The 19,583-nt window shown below is 36.0% G+C and overlaps 1 protein-coding gene across 1 annotated transcript in view; it reads left to right on the forward strand.

Annotated features, from left to right (window-relative positions):
- The first annotated feature begins 1,170 nt into the window (after positions 1–1,170).
- The window catches only part of KLHL3 (kelch like family member 3), a 139,746-nt gene continuing 121,333 nt past the window's right edge, over positions 1,171–19,583 (forward strand). The window contains exons 1-2 of the mRNA XM_084884530.1: positions 1,171–1,271; positions 9,267–9,386. Of these exons, the coding sequence (XP_084740656.1) occupies positions 1,174–1,271; positions 9,267–9,386 (218 nt within the window). The 5' untranslated portion in view covers positions 1,171–1,173. The remainder of the gene's footprint in view (positions 1,272–9,266; positions 9,387–19,583) is intronic.

The raw sequence follows: 19,583 nt of genomic DNA on the forward strand, positions 1-19,583 counted from the left end.
CTGAAGAAAATATGGTGTTATCATAAACTAAAGAATCTGATTTAGTTACTGGGATAAGTGTTAAATTATAATACTTAGGTTAAATATTAAGTTCAAACCATTCCTTTAATTTTCAATCTATACTTATTTTGTTAGCTAATTAATAAATTATTATGGGGGCTTTCTGGGTTTGCTGATTACATGGTTGAAAGTTATAATTTCCATATCTATAAGAAATTGCTTCAACACTAAAGCATTATTTTTACTAGATATATCATTAGTAATGACTCTGGATATTCCATTGAACAATAGTATCTGGGAACTTTGTTCTCCAGCAATTAGTACTGCTTACCTCTTTTGCATTTTCACTTTCATTCTTTCCTATAAATGATGGCAGCTAAATTGCTTGAGTTATTCTCCTAAGACAAAAGGGGTATGGTGTGTGTATGAGAAGGGGTGGGGGGAGGAGGGAGGGAGGAAGGGAGGGAGAGAGGGAAAGAGAAGGAAAGAAAGAGAGAGAGAGAGAGAGAGAGAGAGAGAGAGAGAGAGAGAGAGAGAGAGAGAGAGAGAGAGAGAGAGAGAGAGAGATATGACAGATAGGTAGGTTTGGCCTAAAACAAAACTGGGTAGTATAAAGTTGCTTTTTTTATTATTTGCTTTTGGATTATTCTTTATGAATCTTGCCCTATCCTCATCTATTACCTCTTCATCTCCCATTCAAGAAGGGCTTTAGTATTAAGTGTTAACAATTTTTATATACCTGTTGATGTAGGAGCCAATCTTAATGATCCCTTAGATTCATCTGTGTGCACAGTGGAGATGGCAATATTTTCATATCTTTCCTGAGGTGTAAAGCACCAGCAGTGGTGAATAAGCACCACCAGGTCCTTTTGGAAATTTTTGTTGAGAAAACCATAAAAGAGAGGGTTTATGCATGTAGAAACCATAGCAACCAAGTGGCAAACCACAAACACCACATCATGGTGGCAGCTCATCAACACCTCATGATTCCAGTCAAAGATGACATTGAAGATGTTCAAGGGCAACCAGCAGGCCCCAAATGTCACCACGATGGAGATCAACATTGTGTTAATCCTCTTGTTCTCATTGAGCCGACTCTCATTTTCTCTCTTCCTGTCTACCTTTCCATTTCTCTTATGGAGGCAGATAATAATCTTCATGTAGCAGATGAGGATGAAGCTCAGAGGGAAACAATACTGGAGCATAAACATGGAGGTAGTAAAGAGGAGCTGGTTCATTTTGGAGGGCCAGTTCTCTACACAGGCAACATGGTGAGTATAGAGGTCAGTGGGTAGAGAGAGGTTGTGAAAAGGCATATCAGTGAGGTGGTAGGACAGGAAGAAGGGAATAGACAACAGAAGGGAAAATAGCCAAATCAAGGTGATACCCCAGTAGGCATGAGATACATTGGGCTTCCAACCACGGGGGTTCACAATCAGCTGATATCTTTCAACAGCAATTAACACAAGTGAGAATATGGATACAGAAATGGAGACACTCTGTACATAGGAAGTGAGTTTGCACATGGTATCTCCAAATATCCAATGGTCCATCAGAGTATAGATGACAGTAAAAGGGATGCACATAACACATACCAAGATGTCAGAGAGAGAGAGATTGGTAATCAGTATGTTGGTGACATTCTGAGCTTCTCTCTGCTTCTTGAAGATGATAATGATGAGAGAGAGGTTTCCAGAAAGGCCCACAATTAAGACCACAGTATAGGCTATTAGTAATAGGAGCAAGACTAGAAAAGGGGGTTGACAGGAGTCAAAGTAGAAAAATGTAGAGTTGTTGCTCTTTATATTGGTTTTATTAGGTGCTGAATGGTTTAAAGAAAATTCCATTTTGTCAGGGTTATGAGAAAGCTTTTCTAAGCTTACTTGTTTTGTTGGTGAATACTTTGACCACCAGTTCTTGGGAAGTACTTGCTCTGAGACTTGCAAGGAGTAATTAGGATGATTTAATCTTCTTTGATCTTTATCTGTGCTTGATGAAAATGTATGAATGACTTGAGTATGCTCTGTAAATCCTAAAATATTAAACACAATGCAGAATATTAATGTAAGTTCTTTACAAACTAGACAGTTCTATAGGTGGAACAGTTTCCCTGAGAGGATACAGGTAGATATCCAGAGTGTCTCTCTATATCCTGGCCTTCCTCTCATCTCAGAGTGCTTTATTTTTGTTCTACCAGCATAGTTTTTAGAGCTAATGAATATAAAGATATGTGACAGGATTCTGTCAACTGTATAAGGCAGCCCAAATATACATCCCGATCCCTGTCACCTTCAGTCTTGTGTGTGTGTGTGTTGTGGAGGCCAGAAGCAATATGTTTGGAGTTGAGTTCCAGTTGGAGCATCACAACTTGGTGTCTGTATGACTTTGCCATAAATTAATTAGCCTTTCTGCTCCGTTTTACTATCTGTAAAATGGGGATAAAAATGTCTGTTTGGTCATTGTAAGGATTAAATGAAAACACACAACTGAATTTGTCCCCCACATAGTACATTTATAAAGGAAGCTGACCAATAGTAATGAAAGAGAACAGACTTTTATATGCTGTTTGAAATTACCCTGGCTTGCTTTCACATTCTCTCTTGAGTTCAAAAGCTTAGCAGATTCTTATTGAAAAGAAATAACCTTAAGAATACCTATGTCTATAATGGTTTTATCAATGGATACTACAATGAGGAACACTAAAAATACCACAGATGAAAAGAAACTGTTGATAAAATAATATATTTTATAAAGAAAGACCCAAGGAAATGATCTATGACTCAGATATGGCACAGTGGTAAGTATTTTATTTAAAATAAAAAACAGTGGTTTTTGAAGTGAAGGTTTAGGGTTTGGATGATTCAGGGGTTCAGCAGCCTTAGAGTTTACAGGTATTGGCTGAAGGGGAATGTCAAGACAGATTTAAGTTCTTTATGACAGTGAGTGGACCAGAAATACAAATGAGAAGTAGAAAGCTTTAATTGTTTATTGGATACCTTCTACCAAGCAAGCTTAACTTGGAAGAAAAAAGGAATGAAAAGGAAATAGGAAATAGGAAATAACTACATGTACAGATTGGTAGGCTAGAATGAGCTGGCAGAGGAGTAGTTAGGAATCAATCAGGCTGGCAGGGGAGTGGCTAGGAGGTGATCGGGCTGGCAGGCAGAAACAGTTAGGGGCAACCAGGAAGGCAAGCAGGTGAGCAGTTGAGAGCCAGCAATCCTGGATTGTGAGAGGGATGTCTGACTGCCTGTTTAGGTCCAATCCCAGTGGGTCCCAGATTGGAGAGGGTGCTGGGCTGAGGGACACGCCCCAACCTCCCATGCACGAATTTCATGCACCTGGCGTCTAGTCTTACCTAATTATAGATAAACATATAAATTGACTGTACCTCTGCCACACCCACAGCCAATCAGAGTGGGTATGCAAATTAACCCTAACCCTAAACCTAACCCTAACCCTTTACATGTTTATCTAGGGGAGTGGACCTAAACCATCAGTAGGACATCCCCTGAGGGCTCCCAATATGTGAGAGGGGGCAGGCTGGGCTGAGGGACCCCTCCCTAATGCACGAATTTCATGCACCGGGCCCCTAGTTAAGTTATAATATTGAATACTGCCTATCTGGAAGCAAAATGTTGGGATATGTTTCTATTTTAGGAAAGTTCATCTTTGGTTTATTTGGTTGGAAATGACCAGGACTGTGAGATCTCAAATTACCAAGTGATATTTTACCCAAAAATATGTTTATCATATGGTAGAGGTTGATAATCTTCAACTTTCCACTTCATTGTATGTAGCTCATGAGGCAGATGCCTTGAACTGGCTATTGTACTTTTGTGTAAATGTACAATATTACATTACACATTTTTTGGTATGCTTTGTTTCAAAGTTTTAAGATGACCAAAACTTATATACTCCACCATAGTATAAATAAATAGATGCATATTTATTTTTGTTTCTGAATGTCATCTTGTTAGTGTGTGTCCTTTCTTATGCCTCTATTCCAATAACTCTTTTTGGGGGAGTGTGTAGGGTTAAGGATAGAGTTCATGTATGTCTGTCCTTTGGTTTCTCTGAGTTTAGTTTTTGTTTGTTTTTTTACCTCTCATTGTTTTCTTCTCTTTTTATCTGTTATCTCTTTTCTATTTCACCTTTTCCCTTAATTATCCATAACCCAGAAAAACTAAAGTATATGTTAGATTATGTATTATATTTCATTTGGTGCTGTGGTGTTTTGACCTGGAAGACTACAAGAAATTTCTGTATTTCTTTCTCTTAATATTAAAAGCAAGTGAGTAGCCTGGCCGGTGTGATTCGGTAGTTATGCGTTGACCTATGAACCAGGAGGTCACGGTTTGATTCCAATAGGGGCATATGTCCAGTTTGTTGGCTTAATCCCCAGTGTGGGGGGTGCAGGAGGCAGCCAATGGATGATTCTCTGTCATCATTGATGTTTTTATCTCTCTCTTCCTTTCCCTTCCTCTCTGAAATCAATAAAAATATATTAAAAAAATAAAAGCAGGTGAGTAGGACATTTATATTAAAAAATTCTTTACATAACTTCAGGGAGTCTGTGGCTTTGTGCAAAGTGAAATTTTTTATATTCCCACTCCCCAAGTATGTATGTAAGGGTCCTATACTGCTAGCATCTCCCCCCCCCGCCCCACCAATAGAACTCTTTCTCCTTTTTATAAAACCTCTAAGAATACAGATTCTAAGGTTGTGTTGGTACAAATAACACCTCATACTTGTTTAGAGCTTAATGATTTTTTAAAAATTCTTTATTGTTGAAAATATTACAAAATATAATGTTGAAAATATGTCTCCCCCCCCAATTGTAAAACTTAATTATTTTAAAAATACTACCCCATTTATTAATTCACTCAAGAATTTAAGTACTGACAAGGTGCTCTGTCTTACTTGATCTCTAAGTGGTCCTTTACTTTTGATAGGAATGATACTTTAATTCTATCTGGAGTAGACTAAGTCACTAGCAACTAAGACCCAGCAACTTTCTCATGGTTATGTAGTTAGTAGCACATGCTACTTTTTAAACCACATGCAAAGTAATATTGCTAGTTTATATGATCATTTCATATTAAAAAACAATTAAATTAATATTTTATCCCCCATGAAAACAAATATAACTAGAATCTCTGTAAAGATACATCTTAGAGCCTTCCCTAAGAACAAAGGACTAAATTAACTAACCACAAGAAGCATCAAGAAACAAATGCCTACTCTCTTTCAGCCTTATTAAAAGTAATAGGCCTCATTATTCCACATCATGCAAACTCCTTATCCTATTCAATTGTTCACCCATTCCAAAAAATACAATTTCATGTTTATCTATTGCAGCAGTGTGTGCTGCACACTTGAGATTTGGGGATAACATTAACTCATCTGTTCTTTTATTACATGTACTTTGATTTTCTCTGCTGGAGATAGTTTATCCATTTTTTCCTTGAATTTGACAATTGCCTGAGTTCACAAAAAGTGTTAGTGAAAAATGTATACTTTTCATCTTCCAAAGTCTAATAGTTACTTTTAAAATCAAGCCAACACAGATTGTCTGAATTGGCTTTAATTTTCTAGATTAATGACTGAGCTTACCATTACAGAAATGTTAAGGGTTTTTAATTCTTTAAAAATAATAACACATTAAATGTATCAAGAAGAAGAACTAAATTCTGTCAATGGAAAAAACAACAACAAACCCACGTTTTTAAGTTTACTTAAAAACAGACAAAACAGAAAGTAATTAAAACCCCATTGTGCTAATACTAGCATTTGGTGATTTCCTTTAGAAATAGTGTACTCCAAAGCTATGGCATTGCTTTTCAGATCACATAAATAAGAAGACAGCTGATATAAACAGGCCTGAAAATAGGATAGTTCTAATTTTTAATAATCTTCACATATTTTATTTTATTATTTTAAATCTTTGCATATTTTAAAATGGGGTTGTTTTAATATAAATAAACATTTGAAAAACACATTAGCAAGATTTTTCTTTAGCATTGAAGAGGTTTGTTTCCCAGTTTCTTACCTGTTGGAAATTTCTCTCTCATGCTATTCTTTTCATCTTCTACATGTTTTCTTTCTTCATTTCCATGATTATTTTTCTAAGTTTATTTCTCTTCAAAAGATGACATGCTCGCCACGTCTCCAAGTCACAACATGCCCCTCTTTCTTCTTGGCTTATCTGTCCACCAAATAACATATAGCTTCATCTCAGATGCTGCCTCTTGGGGTTGAAATCATCACACACAGCTCTGGAATCCAGTAGGATCTGAGACCAATGAAAAACAGAAGGGAGGAGTCAGAATCTCAGCCCAATATATTAGATGGAGCTGTTTAAAAGATGTGTCAAAATATAATTTTCAATCATCTTGTAGAGATGATAGAGAGCATTTTGAAAATCTGTGGGATTTTCTGGCATATACAGGATTGGGCAAAAATAGGTTTATAGTTCATATGGAAAATAATATAATAAGAATATAAGAATAAACTCTGTTTCATATACACTGAGTGGCCAGATTATTATTATCTCTGAATATATATATTAGAAGCCCAGTGCATGAATTCATGCATGGGTGGGGTCCGGCCAGCCTGGTCAGGGGGAGGGGACATGGCAATTGGCTGGCCTGCCTGCTGGTCTCAGTTATCTATGTGTTACAGCTGATAGATTATACCAGCGCTTGGTGAAAAAAATCTTCCTTTTTTTTCTCACCCTGCTATAGCTATCCTTACCTCTGTCAAGGACTCTCGCTCTCAAAATCATTTTTAAAATCTTTAAAAATAAATAAATAAAATGAAGAGAAAATATTTGAAAAGGGATCAAAAAGAATTTTCTAGAAATGATGAATAAATTAATAAAAATTCAGTTGAAGGGTTTGAGAGAATATTGAGCAAAGCTAAAGAGAATTAGTGAACTATAGGGTAGATCAGAAGATATCCAGGATACTTTGAAGAGAGATAAAAATATGGAAAATATGGAAGAGTGATTAAGATGTATGGTGAATTCTGGCTGGTGTAGCTAGGTTTGTTGAGCATTATCCTATGCACTTAAAGGTTATGGGTTCAATTCCTGGACAGGGCACATACCTGGGTATCAGACTGTATCCTCATGCAGTAGAGGGCATGCAGGAGGCAGCCAATCTATGCTTCTCTCTCATCCATGTTTCTCTTTCTCACTCTCCCTCACTCTTTCTAAAGTCAATAAAATCATTTTTCTTAAAAGATGTGTGGTGAGTAGGATAAGGGGATTTAGCATTCATTTAATTGGGGTGACATAAGAAAAGAAGAGAAAGAATGGGACAGAGGCATTGCTTGAATATGAAATGACTATTTTAGAATGAATTAAAGAAGCTCAACAATTGGATAGGGTAAATAAAAAGAAACCCACCCATAAAAAAAAGTTGTGGTACATTTACACAATGGAATACTATGTGGCTGTGAAAAAGAAGGATCTCTTACCCTTTGTGACAGAATAGATGAATTTGGAGGTTATTATTATGCTAAGTGAAATAAGCCAGTCAGCGAAAGAGAAATATCATATGATCTCACTTACATGTGGAATCTAATGAACAAAATAAACTGAAGAATAAAATAGGTCCAGTGGCATGGATACATGGAACAAAAATAACAGATTTCAGAGAGGAGGGAGAAGGAGGGAACAGGAAGAGATTAACCAAAGAACACATATGCAGAGCCCATGGACACAATAGTGTTGTGAAGGCCTGGGATGAAGTGGGGACTGGGTGGAAGGAAACAAAGGGGAAGAAAATGGGGGACATTGTAATACTGTCAACAATTAAAAAAAAAAAAGAATTTCACTGAAGACACATCATAGAAACTACATCAAATAATAGGCAATGAAAAATATATATCAGAAGCACCAGAAGAAGCCCAAGAGTTTGGCAAGCCTGAGTAGGGCCAGTGAAGGATGAAGAAAAGACAAAGAATAAGCTGGGTCTAGGTGAATTTTCTGTGCCTGGCTGAGACCACAGAAAAGATCCAGACTGCAAGCTGAGGCTTTATTTTATAGTCAGAGGTAAACAAGGTAATTTACAATGCTCTTATAAGTTTCACTTGTTTTGGCAGCACTTGCTGCACCTCCCACAGCCCATCAGCTATCCAGAAAGATCTAGGGAGTGTCATAAGATCAAGCTTAATTATGTTAAGAGGCTGTGCCCTCTAAACTGGGACTTGTTGGTGGCTTTGCCAACAGGTCAGTCCGAGGCTTAACCCTATAATGGCTCCCTACAGTAGAGTACTTTTAAAGAGAAATAGTTGGATTAGTAGTTGACTTCATAACAGCAACAAGAATGAAGAAAAGAGATTTTTTTTTTTTATCAGTCAGATATTGAAACAACAAGGATGACCTGACGATTTCTGGATTTGGCAACCAGGTTGATGATAGTATTTTTTTAAAGCCTTACTTGAGGATATGTTTTTATTGATTTTAAAGAGAGGGGAGAAGGGAGGAAGAGAGAGGGGGGGAACAGAGGAGGGGGGAGGAAGAGAGGAGAGAGGAGAGAGGAGGGGGGGGAGAGAGAGAGAGAGAGAGAGAGAGAGAGAGAGAGAGAGAGAGAGAGAGAGAGAGAGAGAGAAATTGAGAAAGAAACATCAATTGGTTGCCTTTGTACATGCTTCAACTGGGACTGAACCCAAAACCTAGGTATGTGTCCTGACTGGAAATTGAATCGACCTTTTGGTATTCAGAATGATACTACAACCGAGTCACACTAGCCAGGGAGATGAAAGTATTCTTTTTATATATTTTATTGATTTCAGAGATTAAGAGAAAGATAGAAATATCAATGATGAGAGAGAACCATTGAATGGCTGCCTCCTGCAGGCCCCACAATGGGTATAGACCCAAAACCTGAGCACGTACCCCAACCAGGAATCTAACCGTGACCTCCTGGTTCATAGGTTGACACTCAGTCATTGAGCTGTGCCTGATGGGCAATAGAATTCTTAACTAGAATAGGAACACAAAGAAGAGAGTGTGGAAGATGACAAATTTAGTGTGGGACAAGTTGAATTTGAGATGCTTGAGGGACAGGCAAGTAGGGATGACCAGGAAGCAGCCATTAAGTTTCCTCAGAGACATCAGGACCCAGGCATTTAAAAAAATTTTTTCTTTGTTTTTGGTAGTTTTTAAAGCCAACGTTATTCTTAATTCTTTCTGAACTTTAATTTCCCTATTTGAGCTCATCTTGGCTATATTGTCTTGATATAAATTTTTTTAACAGGTTTCCCAAATATCAGAGGAAAGTTGTGACATTGAAGCCTTTAAAAATGAGATACTTTTCTAAGATGTTTGGATTTGTCCTCTATCCAGAGAGCTGGACTTCTTCAGGTAAAAGAAAAAGGTGTGTGTTTTGTTTTATGTTTTTGCTATTTAGGAATGTGTTCTCTGCTCTTCTCTGCCATCTTGTGGCATGTAAATGGAATATCACATTTGAAAGGAAAAGAATGAATTTGAACTATTTTGAGATAGGTAACTTACCAAAGAGAAGCAATATATGGTTGTGTGTGGTTATGATTCCAAACTTTGAAACTACCAAATCATAGCAATAGTTATAGTACATAGAAGCTTGTCTTTCTGTGGTATTTTCTGGATTTTTACCCATTCTTCTCTTAACTCTTTTGCCTTGTTTAAAAAAAAATCTGGCATTTTCAGTCTTATATGTAGTGCTAAGTAAACTGAATAATCAGTTAAAAATTTACTTCACCACTTCTCTTAATCAACTCATTGTTGGATTTATAACCTGTATGAATGTGTCTTCTCCTTTAGTCCCACTTATACAGTATCCCTAACTATAGTAGCCATGCTGTACACTACATCCCCAAGACTTATTTATTCTTTAAAAAATATTTTTATTGATTTCAGAGAGATAAAGGGAGAGGAATAAGGAGGGAGGGAGGGAGGGAGGAGAGCAGGGAGGGAGAGAGAAAGAGAGAAATATCAATGATGAAAGAGAATTCACCAATTAGCTGCCTCCTGCACACACTGCACTGGGGATCTAGCCTACAACCTGGGCATGTGCCCTGACTGGTAATCAAACCCTGACCTCCACCCAGGACTCAATTATTCTAAAACTGGAAGTTTGTACCTTTTGACCATCCTCACCTACTTGCTGGCCTCTGTCTGGAAACCATTAAAATGTTCTCTGTATCTATGAGTTATGGTTTTTTCTTAGATTCCACATATAAGTGATATGTATACAGTATTTTTATCTGATTAATTTCACTTAATATAATGCCTTAAATTTCATCTATATTGTCTCAAATGGCACAACTTCCTTCTTTTTAATAACTGAAAAATATTTCACTTTTTATATATGTACCACATTTCCTTTATCCATTGACCAACACTTATTAGTAGGTTGTTTTCCATAGCGGTTGGTTGGACTAATTTACATTCCCTCCAACAGTGCACAGAGGTTCCTTTTTCTCCATATTCTCATCAACACTTGTTATTTCTTGTCTTCTTTGTAATAGCCATTCTAACAGGTATGGTTTTGACTTGCATTTCCCTGATGATTAGTTATGTTGAGCACCTTTTCCTGTACTTGTTGGCAATTTGTATGTCTATGCAGATCCTCTTCCCATCAGATTGTGGGAACATTTGAGATCTTGCTCTCTGGTATGTGTCAGAAGTTTACTCAAATAAAGTCTTACAAAAAAATTTTTTTTTGTTTTTTGTTTAAAGTATTACATTCACTGATTGGCCACCCCTGGCCACTCCCACCTTCCCAATATTTGTGTCCATTGGTTATGCTAATATGCATGCATACAAGTCTTTTGGTTGATCTTCAACCCTCCCCCTCCCCTGCCTTCTCTCTGAGGTTGGATGGTCTGTTTAGTGCTACCTTGTCTCTGGATCTATTTTTGCCCGTCAGTTTATGTTAATCATTATATCCCACATATGAGCGAGATTGTGTGATATTTATCTTTCTCTGAATGGCTAATTTTGCTTAGCATAATGCTCTCCAGTTCCATCCATGCTGTTGCAAATGGTAAAAGTTACTTCTTTTTTTACAGCAGCGTAGTATTCCATTGTGTAGCTGTACCACAGTTTTTTAATCCACTCATCTGCTGATGGGCACTTATGCTGTTTCCAAATCTTAACTATAGTGAATTGTGCTGCTATGAACATAGGGGTCCATATATCCTTTCTGATTGGTATTTCTAGTTTCTTGGATATATTCCTAGAAGTGAGATTACTGGGTCAAATGGGAGTTCCATTTTCAGTTTTTTGAGGAAACTCCATACTGTTCTCCACAGTGGCTGCACCAGTCTGCATTCCTATCAGCAGAGCATGAGGGTTCCTTTTTCTCCACATCTTCGCCATCACTTGTCATTTGTTGATTTGTTGATGATAGCCATTCTGAAAGGTGTGATATGGTACCTCGTTGTTGTTTTGATTTGCATCTCTCAGACAATTAGTGACTTTGAGAGTGTTTTCATATGTCTCTTGTCCTTCTGTATGTCCTCTTTCAACATGTGTCTATTTATGTCCTTTGCCCATGTTTTGATCAGATTATTTATCTTTCTTTTGTTAAGTTGTATGAGTTCCCTGTAAATTTTGGAGATTAAACCCTTATCTGAAATAGCATTGGCAAATATGTTCTCCCGTGCAGTGGACTTTCTTGTTGTTTTGTTGATGGTTTCTTTTGCTGTGCAGAAGCTTTTTATTTTGATGTAATCCCATTTATTTATTTTCTCCTTAGTCTCCATTGCCCTAGGAGCTGTATCAGTAAAGATATTGCTACTACATATAAACTGATGAACAAAAAGATAGATACAGAGACAGTAAAGCAACAAACAGACTGTCAAATTATAGCGGGAAGGGTAGGGAGATATGGGGGAGATAAGAGATCAACCGAAGGACTTGTATGCATGCATATAAGCATAACCAATGGACGCAAAACTCTGGGGGGTGAGGGCATCTATGGGAGTGTGGGGGGACAATGGTAAGATATGTACACATATAATACCTTAATAAAAAAATAAAAATAAAGTCAGTGAATATGAAAGAGGGGGGGAAGTTGTTGATATTTTAAGATTGTAAGTTTGCAAAGACTATATAGTTAGCTTCTGGATGTAAAACTTTTATGCACTGTTCCAAAGATGTGAATAAAGAGGACCACAGCTTTGAGGGGAAAAAAAAAAAAAAAAAGATATTGCTACAGCATGTCTGATATTTTGCTGCCTATGGAGTCTTCCCACTTTACATTTAGGTCCTTTAACCATTTTGAGTTTGTTTTTATGTATGGAGTAAGTTGGTGATCTGGTTTCTTTTTTTTTTTTTTTTTTTTTTTTTTTTTTGCATGTATCGGACTAAGTTTCCCAGCACCATTTATTAAAGAAACTGTCTTGACTCCATTTTATGCTCTTGCCTCCTTTTTCAAATATTAATTGAGCATAATGGCTTGGGTCTATTTCTGGGTTCTCTATTCTGTTCCATTGGTCTACTGATGTATGTCTGTTCTTGTGCCAGTACCAGGCAGTTTTGAGAACTGTAGCTTTTTAATGTAGCTTGATATCTGGTATTGTGATCCCTCCAACTTTGTTCTTTTTCAGGATTGCTGTGGCTATTCAGGGCTCCCCTTTTTTATTATTCCAGATGAATTTTTGGACAGCTTGTTCTAGGTCTGTGAAATATGCCATTGGTATTTTATTTTTTATTTTTATTTTTTAAAATATATTTTATTGATGTTTTACAGAGAGGAAGGGAGAGAGATAGAGAGCCAGAAACGTTGATGAGAGAGAAACATCGACCAGCCGCCTCCTGCACACCCCCTACCGGGGATGTGCCCACAACCAATGTACATGCCCTTGACCTGAATCGAACCTGGGACCTTTTGGTTCGCAGACTGATGCTCTACCACTGAGCCAAACCGGTTTTGGCTGCCATTGGTATTTTAATGGGGAGTGCATTGAATCTATAAATTGCTTTGGGTAGTATGGACATTTTAATGATGCTGATTCTACCAATCCATGAACACAGTATGTTCTTCCATTTGTTTATTCTTCCTCTATCTCTTTTTTCAATGTCCTATAGTTTTCCAAGTACAGGTCTTTTACCTCCTTAGTTTATTCCTAGGTATCTTAATTTTTTTTGGTGCAACAGTAAGTGGGATTTTTATTTTTTATTTTATTTATTTATTTATTTACTTATTTATTTATTTTTAGTTTCTGTTTCTGTAAGTTCATTGTTGGTATATAAAAAAGCCATAGATTTCTGGGTGTTAATTTTGTATCCTGCTACAATGCCGAATTCATTGACTAAGTTTAGTAGGTTTTTTTTATGGAGTCTTCGGTGTTTTCTATGTACAGTGTTATGTCATCTGCAAATATGATATAATACATCCAATTTAGATGCCTTTTATTTCTTCATGTTGTCTGATTGCTATGGCTAACACTTCCAGTAATGTATCAAACAAGAGTGGTGAAAGTAGGCATTTCTGTCTTGTTCCTGTCCTTAGGGAAAAAGGATTTAGTTTTTGCCCACTGAGTATGATGTTGGCTGTAGGTTTGTCATATAGGCTTTTATTATGTTGAGGTATGATTCCCCTATTCCCACTTTGCTGAGAGTTTTTATCAAGAAAGGATGTTGGATTTTGTCAAATGCTTTTTTTTTTTTTTTGCATCAGTTGATATGATTATGTGATTTTTGTCTCTCAATTTGTTTATGTGATGTATCACATTTATTGATTTGTGGATATTGTAATATCCTTGCATCCTTGAAATAAATCCCACTTGGTCATGGTATATGGTCTTTCTAATATAATGCTGGATAAGATTAGCTAGAATTTTGTTGAGGATTTTAGCATCTTTGTTCATCAAGGTATAGTTCTCTTTCTTTGTGGTGTCTTTATCTGGGTTTGGAATTAGGGTAATGCTGGCTTCATAGAAAGAGCTTAGAAGTGTGCCTTCCTCTTGAATTTTTTTGAATAGTCTGAGGAGGATAGGTTTTGGTTCTTTGAAAGCTTGGTAGAACTCCCTTGTAAAGTTGTCCAGACAAGAGCTTTTGTTTGCTGGAAGATTTTTGATTACTGCTTCAATTTCTTCAGTAGTTATTGGCCTATTCAGGTTGTTTTATTCTTCCTGATAGAATTTTGGAAGCTTGTATTTTTCTAAGAATATGTCTATTTCATCTAGGTTCAGTTTGTTGGAATAGAGTTATTCATAGTATTTTTTCATAATCCTTTGTATTTCTGTGCGGTCGGTTGTTACTTCACCTCTTTCATTTCTGATTTTGTTTATTTGAGTCCTCGCTTTTTGCTTCTTGGTGAGCCTGGCTAGAGGTTCATCAATCTTGTTTATCCTCTCAAAGAACCAGCTCTCAGTTTTATTGATCTTTTGTATTATTTTGTTTTGTTTTGTTTTTTTGGTCTCTATGTTATTTCATCTCTAATCTTTATTATTTCCTTCCTTTTGCTTGCTCTGGGTTTTTCTTGTTGCCCTTTTGATCAAGATTTTTAAGGATAATCTCTTAAATTTTTAACATTTACCATCCTCAGGAAATTTTATTCATGCTTAGGTAGACTGAGCTAATGAGTAAATGTATTTAGAATAATGGCAACCAGGTTTTTGACTGTCAGAAAAAAAAGATATAAATATGGAAATAGAAATAAACTAGAATGAATTCTGTGGTATTGGATTGGAATTGGAGGTAGTGGTGTGAACCAGGGGTTTGATTGATAGGTAGATAGATGTAAAAATAAATGTAGATGTAAATGTGTAGATTATATACATGTAATATACATGTATACATAATGTACTGTATAAATGTGTACATACATATATTCTCTTTCTCTGCCTGGGAGCAGCAACAAATAGTAATGAACACATAACTTGGTTTCTAAGTACCATTATTCACTAAAAAGAACCAAGACTCCTTGGAAAAATAACTGATTCCAGGGCAGGGAAGGTCCAAGATGAACATGAAATATCTTGTTAGGCCAGCAAGCAAAAAGTGCTCAGTGAATTACAGGGACATATCAAAAGAACAGAGAAGTCAGCTTGCATGGCCAAATCTGGGCTACTTAGAGCATCAAAATAACGATAATAGCAAATTACAACCCACTAAAAAAGTAGAAATCCATGAGTCCATATTGATATAAAAAATGCACAAATAATTGGGGGAAAGATAATAAAGATAGAAGGGATAATTGATTTAGAAATTTTTACTATTTCAAAAACATAATAGTAATAATTCAGCCAAGAAACGTCAATGAATACTAAAAACTAGTGGATGAAAAATTGATGAGGAAAGAGGTATTATGTAATCTCAAAATACTCCGACAAAACAGTAATGAAACAAATAGAAATTATGTGTCATCTGATAGAATATAATATCATCCAAAGATACAGATTTACAGAAATTATACAAAATAACTGGTTTTATAATCTTCAAAAGAGTCAAGTTCATCTGAGTCAAGGAAAGATTGACATACTATTATAGTTCAAGAAAACTAAAGAGACAAGACAACTAAATTTAACATGTTATCCTGAACTAGATTCTTTTGTATTCTTGGGGCCATTATCAAACTTGAATAGGGCTAGTGTATTAGTTGATAATAATGCATCAATTTTCTGGTTGTGATGGTGGTATTATGGTTATGTCCTTACTTATAGTACTTATTGACTAAAGTTTTAGTATGGGCACTGGGGCATCATATGGCAATTTACTTACAACTTTTCAGGAAAAAAAGTTATTTGTACTAGTGTTTAATAGTACAGAATTCTGGCAGCAAAATAAAATAGATTTCAGGTAAATTAGGGTGCGTATATAGCCAATCCCTAACCACTTCTATATACACTGAGTGATTCCAGCCAGTGATTATCATATAGAATAGGTTTCTCAAAAAGCATGTGATTCTTGGTTTCATAGCTGATAATCTCATCATTATACTTGCTCATATAAATCTTGGCTAATTTTTCTATTGTTTTCCTACTTTTAGTTGGAAAAAAGATGTGCATAATTTTCTTTCTCATTAATATGCTAAAATTACAGTAAATATAATTTAACTTAAAATGTTTAGATCCTATGTAATTCAGAAAGGCTTTGTACATAATCTGAACTTCCTGAACAACTACAACTAAGTATTACTCTTGAAACTTATAGAATAAGACTAACCTATTCTTTCCTCTGTTTGGTATGTAATTAGAAATGAAGAAGGACCAGATTCCTGAGCACTCAAGATGTATATGGTAGTAAGAATGTAGCTTCACTCACAGATAGGAGTATAGAACACTTTACAAATTAAATCTTACTTTGAGTTGCTATTTTTTTAGGTTGATGGATACTTGATCTCAATCAATGTAAATTTTTTCTCTTTTCTGTTGTAAGCTTTGTAAATTGTAACTCACATGCCCAACTAAACTATAGTCTGAAACAAGAAATTAAAAATGGATTTAACAGGTAAAACAAGATGAAAAACTTGATTTTCACATTGATTTGCTAAAGGAAATACTCAAAAAAGTTGAAGTTCTTATTGAACTAAGTAAAAACAATGCACTGAAAACAAACAAACAAAAAACAAATGAAAGCCATAAAATTCAAAACCAAAAGTTAATTTATGTAATTTAAATGAAAAAAAAATCCTTATTGTTTAAAGTAGTATTACATTAATTTATGTAACTTTAAGGAATGTAATTCTGTCACTCTGTTATGAAATTCATAGATAAAATCTGGTGTAATCTTGCCTAAAGAAATCCAATGAAGTCTCATACCTCTGAATATAGATACTGAAAGCACTTTTTTTCTAGGTGGAATTAATAGCTTGCCAGCACTATCATAACAAAGTACCACAGACTGGTGGCTTAAACAATATAAGTTAATTTTCTCACAGTTCTGGAGGTTCAAAGTTTAAGATAAAAAGTGCTAGCAGGGCTGGATTCTTCTGAGACCTCTGTCCTGGGCCTGCAAGTGACCAAACCTCTTGCTGTCTCTTCACATAGTCATCCCTCTTGTGCACATGTGGCGCTGATGTCTTATCCTCCTCTTCTACTTCTTCTTCTTCTACTACTACTACTACTACTACTACTACTACTACTACTACTGTTTTCCGGAAAATAAGACATCCTCCAAAAATAAGACCTACTTACAGGTTTCCTTCTGAGTGAAATATAAGGCATCCCCCTGAAAATAAGGCTCCCCCCCCAGGCTAAACATGAGAGATTTGGTCCACTGATTCTGAAAGAAATGGAGTCACAAGAAATTCACCAGGAAATTCAGGAATTAGATTGTTATGATGATGTTCCAGAAGATGATGACATGATTGTCATTGAATAAATGAGTAAATTCTTGATACTGTAGGATTCACAGTTTGTCTAGTTTGTGTTGACAACTACCGTACTACCGTACCGTATACAGGTAATAAATTTCCTTTATTTTCATTTAACAATAAATGTGTACCGTATTCTTCTTCATGGAAAAATAAGACATCACCTGAAAATAAGACCTAGCGCATCTTTGGGAGCAAAAATTAATATAAGACACTGTCTTATTTTCAGGGAAACAGGGTACTACTACTACTACACGGGAGCTTATTTAAAAATTTTTTTAAAAAAAAATATTTTATTGATTTTTCACAGAGAGGAAGAGAGAGATAGAAAGTTAGAAACATCAATGAGAGAGAATCATTGATCAGCTGCCTCTTGCACACCCCCTACTGGGGATGTACCCGCAACCAAGGTACATGCCCTTCCCCGGAATCGAACCCCGGACCTTTCAGTCCGCAGCCGATGCTCTATCCACTGAGCCAAACCGGTCCCGGTTAAAAATTTTTTTCAATTGCAGTTTACATTCAATATTATATTGTATTAGTTTCATCCTTTTCTTATAAGGACACCAGTCCTATTGGATTCAGGTCATACCTCAATGGTCTCTTCAGATACTTTATCTTCAATTACAGTTACATTAATTAGAATTTAGGGGAAAGGGAAACACAGTTCAGTCCATAACAGGGCCTTAAATGCAAAAACAAAACATTCTTGGATGTTATGAAGCATTGATTAAAAAAATAATTGTTTCTTTCTGGAAATATTGATGGCCATAGTTTTCCTTTTCTCCCTCAATTATTTTTTTCTCCAGTTCTTTCTTTTTTTAAGTATAATTTAGGAACATTAAAATACAACCTTTTAGTGTGAAGTTCTGTGAGTTTGTAACCACCACATTTAAGGAGGTTTTTGTAATCAATCTTGCAGGAAGGATGAAAACCAAATGTTGTCTAAATGTCAGTTGATTTTTACATTTGTGTGTGTGTGTTGGAAGGCTGACACACCTATAAGCAAAGTCAAGTCAAGAAACAAACTCAGGCAATGATTTAAAAGGTAAAGTAGGTAAAAACAAGTTTGTCTCCCTGAGTGATCTGAGGGGAAGAAAACTGACTTCATTAAGTGTCCCTACCTTTACCAATCTAATCTCTGAAAAGAATTTAACATTCAATTATCTTATATTTATCGTGGCTTCCTGAATATCTCTTCTATATGGAAGGCTTATACCAGACATACACCTCTGTGAAGCTTTCCTACTCAAGATAAATTAACTCATAATGGATCCCCAATTAGGTGATGTGGAAGATTATTTTTAAACAATGTGGGAGAAACTGTTACTTTATCTTTATTTATTTGTTATATATATATTTTATTCATTTCAGAGGAAGGGAGAGGGAGAGATAGACATAGATGACGTGAATCATTGATCGGCTGCCCCCTACTGGGGATTGAGACCTCAATCCAGGCATGTGCCCTTGACCGGAATCAAACCTGGGACTCTTCAGGTCAGCAGGCCAATGCTGTTACTTTAGAATTTACAGATTACATAGGAAAATAAGTTATGGCCTTATTTTCTTTTCTTCAGAATTCATCTTTTATTGCTTTAACATTTTTTGGATGATTCTAAAATGTATTCTCTCATCTGTAAGGCATCCCAGAAAACATTGCACCATGAATATCAGTGTCCCCTTAAACATTTATAACTATGCTCATCATCTTCCCCACTTCCTCCAAAATAGTTTATTGTCTTAGATTTTTTAGTTCTACCATTGCTGTATTTTAGGCTTCCAGATTCCAATCACTGGAATGGTTTTATTTCCCTCATCCTTTATCATTATCATTTAGCAATCCTGACATATATCTTTTTTTTAAACAAGGTAATAGTTTCCTATTGTCCTTCTCTTTTTTCTAGTGACACAATTTTTTAACATGCTATATACCATTCTCACCGAAACCGGTTTGGCTCAGTGGATAGAGTGTCGGTCTGCGGACCGAAGGGTCCCAGGTTTGATTCCAGTCAAGGGCATGTACCTTGGTTGCAGGCACATCCCCAGTAGGGGGTGTGCAAGAGGCAGCTGATAGGTGATTCCCATCAATGTTTCTAACTCTTTATCCCTCTCTCTTCCTCTCGGTAAAAAATCAATAAAAATATATTTAAAAAAAAGAAATATATACCATTCTTTATTGTCTGACTCTTCCTGATAGAACTTAAACTTCTTGATGGCAGATTTTTGTCTATTGTTTACTGCAACATTCTCAACACCTGGCATATTATT

Source organism: Pipistrellus hanaki (genome assembly GCF_964339955.1).
Source record: "Pipistrellus hanaki genome assembly, chromosome: 5".
NCBI classification, from domain to species: domain Eukaryota; kingdom Metazoa; phylum Chordata; class Mammalia; order Chiroptera; family Vespertilionidae; genus Pipistrellus; species Pipistrellus hanaki.